Source organism: Carassius carassius, chromosome 50 (assembly GCF_963082965.1).
Source record: "Carassius carassius chromosome 50, fCarCar2.1, whole genome shotgun sequence".
Taxonomy (NCBI): Eukaryota; Metazoa; Chordata; class Actinopteri; order Cypriniformes; family Cyprinidae; genus Carassius; species Carassius carassius.
The window spans coordinates 10,211,817-10,223,955 of record NC_081804.1 but is presented as its reverse complement, the minus strand read 5'-3'; the positions used below and the strand labels follow the sequence as shown (position 1 = coordinate 10,223,955).

The window sequence follows — 12,139 nt, the reverse complement described above, 5'->3', positions numbered from 1 at the left end:
TAGTCCACTATATGGGGTGTCATTTTGTAGTGCTGTCCGAATTCTGAGTGAACTACTTCATTCCCTACATTTGTCCACTACTTTTTACCCACAATTCATTCTGATTTCGAGTGTACAACCGATGTACACTCGCTGAAGCACTATTTCCCACAATCCAATGCGGAGTAGCATCGAGCTGGAAGCGAGAGCGGGAGCGAGTGAGTTTCAATGAGAGATGAAATTTACATCTTTATTATTTCTGTTTTAACGTTTTTCCTACATTATTTATATGAAAATATGTTATGTAGGCAATAACTCGGTTTAATATTTGACTAATTTACTGAGGTGGCATCGTTGTTAACTTACAAAAATAATGATAATTTGGTGGATAATTTACATTTTTTCGTTAATAACAGGTAGTGTATTCTGATGTAAAATGAACGGTCGCCTGAGGACGCTCTACAACCATCTTATCTGAGCTCAAAACGCTGCTTGAGCGAGTGTCAAGATACTAAAAATAATAAATACATAATTATGAACGTGTTTATGTGTGTTTATTTGTGTTCTCAGTACGTTATTTTAATAACATTTAATGATTATGAACAAAAAAGCATTACAAAAAAAAAAATATATTATCCATCGATGAAACCACAAAGCTGACGCGGAGGTATGTATAACTGCAATATAAAGTAATTTTGAGTATTATTGCTATTAGTATTATTTTCTAAAATTAGATACATGTAATATGGCAATGTTTTTGCAACAGCGCCAAGTCTCACGCGCAGTGTAGGCTATACGTCACTGTCCGAATCCGTTCACTTATTTATTTGTTCACTCCTTCCTGATATAGTGAACTCAACTGCCATACACTATATAGGGATTAGTGAATGAGTGAATGAGTGAGCGATTTCAGACACAGCACTGGATGATGCAACGGCAGCCATATTGCACCAGAACGCCCACCACACACCAGCTAATTGGTGGAGGGGAGACAGAGTAATGAAGCCAATCAGTGTTTGGGGATGGTTGAGAGGCCATGATGGTCAGAGGCCAATGGGCGAATTTGGACAGGATAGCGGTTAACGATAACGTCAACAACATGGTGCAGTGCTTTGTACCTGACTGCAATCACCGCTCAGTCGTCAACAAGTGTCGTTACCATGAATTATTACACAAATGTTCAGTAAATGCACAAAAAGGTATGCCTAGGCTAAATATTGCTTTGACAGTGGTATCATAAAATGCTTGATATGACTCATACCATATAAAAGCTACAGTAGCCTAGCTAAAGTGTACGATAATGCTAACTAATGTTACCAACCTCTCTGCAAAACTCACCAAAACTTTGTAGGTCTTGTCCCTCATGCTGGCCCTTACAAAACCCACAAGCTGACCCTCGGACACGCTACACTCAACTAACGTTAACTATGGCGTCATATCAATGCCAATAATAACCGAGCATACATCTGATGATTGCGTGCGCGATAAATCACTTCCGCGAGATGGAAACTGTGGCTGCATCCAAAAACTGAAAAATGCTGCCTTCGGAGGACGCATTCCAAGGTCGTGAGGCAACAAGGCATGTCCGAATTCAATGTTAGCTTCACTTCCTGTTTCCTGAGATGCCTTCATCTGGCCGATTTTTGAAGGCAGCATAGATCTTCGCTGCCTTTGATATCCCACAATCCTGTGCGTTACATTCTGTGAGAGTTAAGCAAAAAAATAAAGATGGTGTCTGAAAGTTGCGGTCGATGGTCAGTTTGAGTGTAAATGTATGTTTCTGATCAACGTTTTCCACTTTTGATGTAATTTCTAGCGAGAAATCAATATTGCAGTAATGAAATATCCAATTAGTTATTACCAAAGCTCTCTATATTTTGCTGTAGATCATTAAACCATTACGCTGCCTCAGAAGCCTGTCCAAAATCAGTTTCGTGAGGGGCCTTCATGCAAAAACGCTGCCTGCAAAGTCATTGCCTGATACAACAGCGAGGCAGCAAGTCACCTGCCTAAGTTTTCGGATGCAGCCTAAATCGGACGCGAGGAAACGGGAGCCCGCGAGCTCATTTCAAACTCTCGCGCGCGTGACATGTCCTCGGCACGCAAAACAATGCATGGTCATTCCCCACATCCTTGCGCTCGATCTTCTCACCTCTGCTCGCGCGAACAATTTTATTTTTGTCAGTCATGGGGCAGGGCTTGCTGTTTTAGTTGTTATCTCAAATGTCATTGGTTATTCCCCTTTTCCTGAAGTCAGTATTGGATGCCTGTTAGAAAATGATTAATAATTCACTTGACTTGACACATGACTTCATCAGTGGGCCAGATACATGTGAGTTATCATTTCATTGTTTTATTTATTTTTGTCTTTATTTAATTTCATTTAATGCATTGTTCATAGAGTAGATCTTTTCTAGATACTTGATTAACTGGAAGTCTTCTGATTGCTAGTGATTGCAGTCTTGTGATGAGAGATACACATATGAACCGGTTACACGAGTTCCACCAATCAGATGCATCACTGTGGGATTGTGGGATTGTTCAGGATTGTGGGTAATGAAGTACTTATCCAAGACATCGCGAATAAAAAGCATTTATCTAAAAACAAGGTTAGTGCCCATGAACCTTTGGCGTTAATATGAGCATATACTATCGCTTAGTACAGCCGTAGCTGGTTTTAAGTCTACCATGTATGGTTACGTTTTTATGGCTTATACCCCAACTGTCAATGCAGAAATTGCATAGAATTTTTACTTCCGGCACCGGCTGTGTGCAGGACTGTGATGCTCTATATCAATTTCCAAGGTGTCCATAGAGGGTTGAAATGGATCCTCTACAAACTCATCTACTTCCTGGATGGCCTGATGATGAGTACATTTTCAGTTTTGAATGGACTCTTCCTTTTAAGTTGTTTTTTTTTCAGACAAAATAGTATATTTACTAAATAATACAATAATGGTTTATTGGTTTACAGGCCATAACTTTATTTTGTTGGTTCCAGCACTTTAACACTTCAAATTAGTGTATATTGCCATGTGTCTTAACATAATTCTGCTGCCTTTGGGTTGTTACAGTTAGAGGTGTGAGTGGTTTTGAAATGTGAATCATCATCACAGGACAAACAAAGTGAGTCAGAAGGAGCTCTTCAGAACCATAATTAGCAGTTTTCTCTTTTTTAATTTAACAAAGGGAAGAGATTGATAGCTCCGGCTTTGCGGTTTGGATTCACGCCTAGTTGTTGATGTGGATTGTTTGAGTCAAAAAGACAAAAGGCTGTCGTGCCTTATTTGTGAGTTCAAATCCAGTTGTCTGGGTCATTTTTCTTCCTTTTGCTGATTGTAATTTTTCAAGCTACGTAGTGCAAAATAGCTATTTTTATGGCTTTATCTCACAGGATGGATTGAACCATTTTATTTGTGAGTGCTTTTTTATTGATCTAGATATTGGAGAGAGCCAGGTTCAAACCCAAATGAGCACTATGGCTTGATGTTCCAGACTACTAGGCCACAGCTAACCTAAGAAGTAGGGCTGAAACGATTCCTCGAGTAACTCGATTACAAAAAATTATCGAGGCAAATTCCTCTGCCTCGAAGCCTCTTTTAATTTATTTTAAATCTCACGTCAGGTTCTTTCTCAATTTTTTTTTTTATGTGACACAGCGCGTTTACGTCACCCACAAAGCGGAAGGAGACACAAGCACTGCGTCCAAAATCGTAAACTGCAAGGAGTCAGCAGTGTTTTGATTTGAGGGCGCGGGCAAACGTAAATAGAACGTCGAACTAGGGCCCTATGATTTCTGCGATGCAGAAAACGCGGAGGGAATCGCGGAATCCAGTCATAAAAACGGAATTTACAGTTTAACGCGGAATGGCACAGAATTTGCCATATTTTTAATGAATTAATCAAAAATAGGTCATTGCACTTACATCAAATCAGGATATGGACTAATATCTGTAAATATTAAGCCGGAACAGTCTTATAAATATAAATCCTGCATATTCTGTGTGTCTCTGTTAATGAATGGCGCAGAAGCGCAACTTCCTTTATCACACACACTGAAGCGCGCGTGACGCTCGCGGTAATTTCAGGGTCTGCTGTCTCACTGAATAAGGACGTGAACACATGAACAACATCTCCAGAACTGCTCTGACAGTCACTTCATGAGCATTTGACCGTTTGATTTGAGTAAAACTAGCGTCACATCACATACACAGAACTGTACGTCAACCCGTCAAAATAAAAGTCCGGTGTCCCGACATTTTATCCTACCCGTCAGATTTTCAATATCGCGTCAATATAATTAAGCAAAAACACATTTTATCTGATTACTCGATTAATCAATGAAATTTTTGGTAGTATACTCTATTACTAAAATATTCGATAGCTACAGCCCTACTAGGAAGTACAGTGATTGGATATTTCTGCCTATGAAGACAGAAACAAACAGCTGAGGCCGAAATGTTGTGTGTTGTTTGTCTACTCAAAGAAGATGCAGAATCTGACTTCTCGTAGGAGTTGGTGGTAGCGAATAGGAGATATTGATTGGCCAGCATCACACTTGGGTTTCTTCTCCGTGTCCAGAGCTTTACCACTGCTCTCGCTTTAGTCTGTTTGAGCCGAAGGGCTCTAGCACCAAACAACTTTACAGGGTAGGAAAACTTTCAGGCGATCGATTCGCTGCTCATCTGTCCTCAGCGAGGGCCGTAGTGTCAGCTGTGATTATGCTGTCAAAAAGAAACCGCTCAAACTTATTGGAATGTTTTATTAACCTTATCTCTAGTGAGAACAAATCAATATGGTGACATATTTCCACCTTATCAGAGAGTATTAACCGTATCTTATGGAAGGTATCGTTGCTTAGACCAGTGGAAAACCTCTTTATACCTCAGCGTGAAGAATAAAGATAACTGTGACTTTAAACCTTTGTGCCTTAATTTCTCGTAATTGTGAATTTTATCTTACAATATCCCAACACGACTGTATTTTACAATTGAGACTTTGCTGCTTGTAATTATGACTTTAAATCGTATTATTTGACTTTATATCTATTAATTGTGACTTTGTTTCTTGTAATCGTAACTCTTTATCTCTAAATGTGACTGTATATTTCATAACTGAGCATTTACATCTCACAGTATGACTATACAGTATATCATAATTATTGTAATTGTGACTTTATATCTTAAAAAATGTGACCTTTTTTCTGAAATCTCAGAATGTGACTTTATCTCATAATAATGACTTATGTTCTTATAATTATGACTTTATATATCAATTTGTTTTTAATTATTAATTTTTTTTATACCTCACAACTTAAAACTATTTCTATAACGGTTTAACTATCTCAAAATTTTACTTTTTTATCTCATAATTATGACTTCGTTTCTCATAATGGTGACTTTATATCTCAAAATATTACTTAAAATCTCACATTGTGACTTTACATATCATAATTAAGAATTGGTTTCTAACATGCCTCACAACTCAGACTTTATATCTCAAAATATGTTTAGTCTCAAAATGTGATGTTTAAATGTCAAAATCTCACAATCGTGACAATATCTCACAGTTGAGTCTTTGCATTTATTGACTGTTTAATCAACAAGCATCTGTCATCACTTGTGGATAAGTGGCTGATAGATGACAAAGGTGTCCTCTGGGATTGAGCAAAAGTGAGAGCGTGAGACAGAGAGATTTTAACAGCTGTCCGACTCGCTCTCACCCTCACGTCGTGCCTTTGTCCACTGTGTCATCAGTTGTGCTGACAAATGAAACAGCCGGGTTCTCTCATGAGTCAAAGGTTTGTCGTCCTCCACAGAATCTCAGTTGTGACCTCAGACTCTCTCTTTGTAATATTGAATCATGAAGATGTATTCACAGCAGATATATGCCTCTTTTTTTTTCTCAGGCCGAGCAACGAGATAAGTGATCTGAGATCAGTTGAAAGGCTTCCTGTGCATTCATTCCTCAACTGAATTTCACCATTCATTAATTTTCTAAACAGTTGTTATTTGCAGATGTTTTGCATACCAGCTTGGACACCCGCATGATTTAATGATTACATTTCTTAAGGGTTATATCAAGGTCACTCTGCCTCACCATAACTATGGGTTTTTATTACTCTGGTCTGCTGTATAGTTTTCCTCCTCATATTCCAAGCAATCGAAATTTCAAGCTTCTTGGTGACCAGAATACATTTAAAACTCAACTGCAAGCCTGTGAACACTGAAATAAAATCTTTCAGAACGAAATGTTGATCTCAGTTTACCGTCAATATCCACCAACACCTGAGATTTCAGTATCCTTGTCGGTCTGTCACTACTGCCATAAATGAGGAAATATGGAAATTGTGATTTTAATGTAATTCCACATATTCTTAACTAAACTTCAGCAATTGTTTTTAGGAAAAGAGCATTGACAAAAGTATATTCCTATGTATAAGAGAAGTCAGTTTTATAAAATAACACTTAAAGAGATATTAAGATGATACATATTATTTTTATGTTTCAAATGTAATTAATTTAAAATTAATGTGAATGTTTCATGTGTGGACCCAACTAAATATGCCTTAAAATCACTATTAAAAAACAAAGAAACGAACAATTTTTTGATTTTATGGGGTTTATGAAATAAATTCATGGGGTCTTCTATAGTCGAGTCACTTTTATTTACACTCACCTAAAGGATTATAAGGAACACCTGTTCAATTTCTCATTAATGCAATTATCTAATCAACCAATCACATGGCAGTTGCTTCAATGCATTTAGGGGTGTGGTCCTGGTCAAGACAATCTCCTGAACTCCAAACTGAATGTCAGAATGGGAAAGAAAGGTGATTTAAGCAATTTTGAGCGTGGCATGGTTGTTGGTGGCAGACGGGCCGGTCTGAGTATTTCACAATCTGCTCAGTTGCTGGGATTTTAACGCACAACCATTTCTAGGGTTTACAAAGAATGGTGTGAAAAGGGAAAAACATCCAGTATGCGGCTGTCCTGTGGGCGAAAATGCCTTGTTGATGCTAGAGGTCAGAGGAGAATGGGCCGAGTGATTCAAGCTGATAGAAGAGCAACTTTGACTGAAATAACCACTCGTTACAACCGAGGTATGCAGCAAAGCATTTGTGAAGCCACAACACGCACGACCTTGAGGCGGATGGGCTACAACAGCAGAAGACCCCACCGGGTACCACTCATCTCCACTACAAATAGGAAAAAGAGGCTACAATTTGCACGAGCTCACCAAAATTGGACAGTTGAAGACTGGAAGAATGTTGCCTGATGAGTCTCGATTTCTGTCGAGACATTCAAATGGTAGAGTCAGAATTTGGCGTAAACAGAATGAGAACATGGATCCATCATGCCTTGTTACCACTGTGCAGGCTGCTGGTGGTGGTGTAATGGTGTGGGGGATGTTTTCTTGGCACACTTTAGGCCCCTTAGTGCCAATTTGCCATTGTTTAAATGCCACGGCCTACCTGAGCATTGTTTCTGACCTTGTCCATCCCTTTATGACCACCATATACCCATCCTCTGACGGCTACATCCAGCAGGATAATTCACCATGTCACAAAGCTTGAATCATTTCAAATTGGTTTCTTGAACATGACAATGAGTTCACTATACTAAGATGGCCCCCACAGTCACTAGATCTCAACCCAATAGAGCATCTTTGGGATGTGGTGGAACGGGAGCTTCGTGCCCTGGATGTGCATCCCACAAATCTCCATCAACTGCAAGATGCTATCCTATCAATATGGGCCAACATTTCTAAAGAATGCTTTCAGCACCTTGTTGAATCAATGCCACATAGAATTAAGGCAGTTCTGAAGGCGAAAGTGGGTCAAACACGATGTTAATATGGTGTTCCTAATAATCCTTTAGGTGAGTGTATATAGCGATTTATACAATGCAGATTGCAGCTTAACAGTGTTAAACATAAAAAAACGTGTGCAGAAAATGCAAAAGGACAATAGAAAACAGGTCATTTTTTATTCAGTGCTCAATTTAGCTCTCTTCAAATAGTGTCTTTGCAATCAATTCAAAAAATATTGCCAGAAATTGTGTAAGTGTTGTATGTAATGTATGTATATAGTAAAGCAACTTTGTTCTCCTTAAAGCATGTGTTAGTTTGTAGGCAAAGTTATAACTAACCAGTTTTAGAGTAATGCAATTGTTAGAACCCTAACTGTTTTAGTCATTTTTAAATAGCCTATTCATTTCCAGCTGGACTTGGCCGGTCATTGTGCTCTCTTAGTGCGCGTTCCTACTTGCCATCTTCACTCTTGACACTGATGTGTTCACAAGGTCAACAAGTTCACACGATGCCAACTAGCAGGAAGCATCTGGTGTGAACAAGATGGCCTTTTTTGTGGTGTGTCCAAAAGCATCTGTATCACGCACACTCACCCGCAACCCTTGCAGTACTGTTGTTTACAGTCAGGGGGCGATATTAGACTTCACTATCCACCCAGCAAATGAGAATACAGGCTTCATTGTGATAGGCTCTCGGCTGGCAGAACCTTTTTTCCCTCTCTCTGTTGTCTCCTGACTGTCGACGACTCTGACTCTGTCTCTTCTTCTCCTTCTCCTCCTCCTCCCGTGTTCTCTCTCTCCTCTGGATTAAATTAGCTGCAGAACGGGAGACTCCATCAATGCTGCATCCATTGATGTATAATGGACTAGTTTAAAAATGGGATTGAAAGCATAAAGAGGAAGAGCAGCAAGGATTTTGGAAGGGGTGAGTATATCCAAGCCAGTGACAGGAGCATCATCTGGACCGCTGGAATTACAATTGGGATACAGTTTTTATGGGAAAGATGGGGAGGAGAGAGCCACTATAATTATGCATGATGACAAACGAGATATTTATTTAGGATTTCTGACCAAAGAAGTCTTCTTGTGTGATTGTTCCTTTTGTCATTTCCTTGGAATGGGGTGACGGTATTCAGAAGTGTTTTTTTTCCGCTGCAACAGCTGTGCAAGCTTGATTGTTGCATTTTTTTTTCCTAATTTAGCTTCACGTTCCATTCACAATGTCATGGAGAGATTTGATAATACAAAATTTTGACAATGGTTATTCTTCTAGCTTTATGGGAAAAATATGATGGTGATGTCTGGTTTAGACACTTGCCATGAATTTGACTACCAGTTTTTTTGCCTTTGTTAACCGGTAACAATGATATGTAATGTATTCTGAACTTGCGAAATGGTGTGCAGGTTTATGCCAGATGCTTTTATTCTCAAAGGATCTTCTCATGCATTGTGCTGGATTTTTTAAATTTACAACAGTATATCCGTGCTCAGCTGTGCCGAATGGTCAAGGTTATGATTAGAGCAGAAAAAAAAGAGCTGCTTGGCTCTCTTGAGGCACAGTGGTGCGAGATGATTTGTAATTTTTCTGTCCTTTGTTCACCTTAGAGAAAAGGTAGAAAGCACAAGTTCTTAAGCTACCTTTCATTTCCACCATTTGTTTGGTGTCTCTCAGTTAATCTTGCTCACAATGTTGTTCGGGAACCTTTGGATGACTGTTGAATGGTTTAGTAAAGTGACTCTCTACTGAATCATATTGTATTTAATATATTTTTATTCATATTTAATTGAAACCTTTGAAGCCAATTCCAAATATTAACTGCATGAATGGGACAACTGAAAGCTTTTATTAAGCTTATTCAGACTCAACAAACAGGTTGTACTAATGTTATGCTCTATAAGGGATTTCATGAAGTGACTGAGAGGCTTGAAAACAAATTGAATTTTTTAAGGACCTAAGAGTGAACCTTGTGGAACTCAGCTCATTCAAACATACCATTTTGCATTTAAAAACAACGGCTTTGTCTGGTGAAGACACATTTACAAATGTATATTTATATGTAAAATTATATATAAAATATATACATTTAGATGATTTATTTATTTATTTAGTGATTGTTGATTAATTTATATGTATTGTATGCTATCTAAACCTACCTTACCCACAGGGCTGTAAACCCCTATCTGCAATTGACAAGAAAATATAAGGAGGGGGAACTACACACTTTAACTTCATAAAAGAAATAATAAAAAAAAATTGTATGAGTGTCTCAGGTTCTTAATTTACCAATTAACCAGTTTTTTTTTACCTTTTTTAGGAGGTGTTGTGGATAAAGATCTCCGGCATTATCTCAACCTACGGTTCCAGAAGGGTTCAGTGGACCACGAGCTTCAGCAAATCATACGTGATAACCTCTACCTCCGGACTGTGCCGTGTAAGTAACCTCTACATATGTTTTAAGAATCTTGTTTTACTCATGGCAAATAGTTTGGATTTATCAGCATTGGTATTTTTCGTATTCCATAAATATGGTGCACAAATACGGAACTTCAAGTGGAACCTACTAAATGAGGATCTGGTTCCAGTGTCCTAACCAGAATTGGTGTAGTAAAAGTTATATGCGACAACCTGTAAAAACAGAACAACTTTTCCATCTGACCACAACATTTAACAAACGACAGGGCATTTGCACAGTAGCTCTGCCCACTGTGAAATCTCATTGGTCCAAAATTCTGCTCCTTATGTCTATACTTTAGAAATCTACTATCTTCTATGCAGTTTTGCATTTAGTTTGGACAGACAAATTGCTTGTCACATTGTGCCTAGTTAGGACACAGGAAGTGTCCATTTTTTCTTGCACAATTTTAGTATTTTTAATAGTATTTTTCTTGCAAAACATTCTCGTTGTCTGATTGTATGTAATGGAGCTTTTGTTTGTTACTTTGGAAAGAGAGCGAGGACAGACTCTCCAAACCTGCCAGAAGATCTGCGAGGGAAGGTAGTCACAGCTTAAAGGAGCCAAACTGTAATATTGCGGAAGTTGTTATTGTTGTGGGGGGTTATGGGAGAAACATGGAGACAAACCATCCCTGAGCTGTCTGGGTAGCATCTCAGTGTATGATGCAACCAGATAGAAAGAACTGATAAGACTATTTTGGTTTAAAGCAATATGAATGAATTTTTCACTCAGTCAGAGGTAATAGGAAAAATTTGAATATTGTGCAAAATGTCAACCTCTTAATTAGAGGTAAATCACAGGAATGTTAGCAGTGTTTAAAAATCATATGTAGCAAATTTGACTTCATAACTGTGGTAAGAATCAAATGCTTGACAGTTGAAAAAGGAATTGCGACATACATGGTTGAGGTGCAATTTTGCCAGCTAGCTAGGTAGCAGTTGTTAATGTTTGCTAGCTGCCTAGCTAGCTACCTATTTGCTGTTCTTTATTATGGCTTGTTTTAGCATTAGAATATGATGGACAGTAGCCATAAAAAAACCTTCGATCAATTACCTAATTTACCATGTTTGTTTTGTTTTCAGATTAATTTGAGATTCGTACTGAGAAATTGAACCAGAAAAATATTTTGGTGAACCTTGACTCAAAAACATGATTACTTGGTAGCAAGAAATTAACAACGGTTTTGAAGGTCTCGCATAGCCAGATCTTCAAATGATTGCTGAAGGTCTGGAACTCATGGCAGCTTTCGTTGGCCAACTGCCTATGAGATCATTTTGACCGACATGTCAAACAACCAATCACAGTTTGTTTCATTCAGCGGCACGTTTCGGGGCGTGGTAATGTCACCACAATAACAGACCGGTGTGAAACTCTTGAACGTATTTTAAAGATTCTATGCTGCGAACTTTAAATATTTGACATACTTTTGAATATCCAGCGTTTATAGTTGATCCTGATAAGCGCTCGTCGTCACAGTTGTAAACACGACTGCTTTCTTCTTTCGCGAGGGGGTTAAGCACTACGGTATCTTTGTTTGCAGGTAGAACGTTAAAGAATGCGACACACACGTCTCCCGGAAATCCTGTAGAATTCAACCAATCTGATGAAGACTTCAACACTCCTGAAGTGTTTCTACTTTTGCGTCCCATATGCATCAGACGTGTAGCCAACGGTCCGTGGGCGAGACGTCTGAGCCTGAGACTACTCTACTTTTACATTAATAAATCCATGGTTAATTTTCGTAAGGGTGGAAAAGTTGACAATAACTGATTTTGCTATTTTGATTCACAGGTTGAACCTTACAGTTAAAATTGTTTTGTTTATTTTGAGCCATATGGTAACACTTATTAGCTAACATTAGTTGCATTAACTAACACAAACTAAGTGGCAATA

At 38.5% G+C, this 12,139-nt stretch overlaps 1 protein-coding gene across 7 annotated transcripts in view; it reads left to right on the top strand.

Annotated features, from left to right (window-relative positions):
• Positions 1 to 12,139, top strand: part of LOC132133801 (membrane-associated guanylate kinase, WW and PDZ domain-containing protein 2-like) — an 85,312-nt gene that overhangs the window by 11,010 nt on the left and 62,163 nt on the right. For 6 of the 7 annotated variants that reach the window (XM_059546782.1, XM_059546778.1, XM_059546780.1 and 3 more), the window contains exon 2: positions 10,106 to 10,222. In XM_059546782.1, coding sequence (XP_059402765.1) covers positions 10,106 to 10,222 — 117 coding nt within the window. Of the gene's footprint in view, positions 1 to 8,544; positions 8,716 to 10,105; positions 10,223 to 12,139 lie in introns of those variants that run through there. The other variant, XM_059546783.1, reaches the window with a different exon arrangement.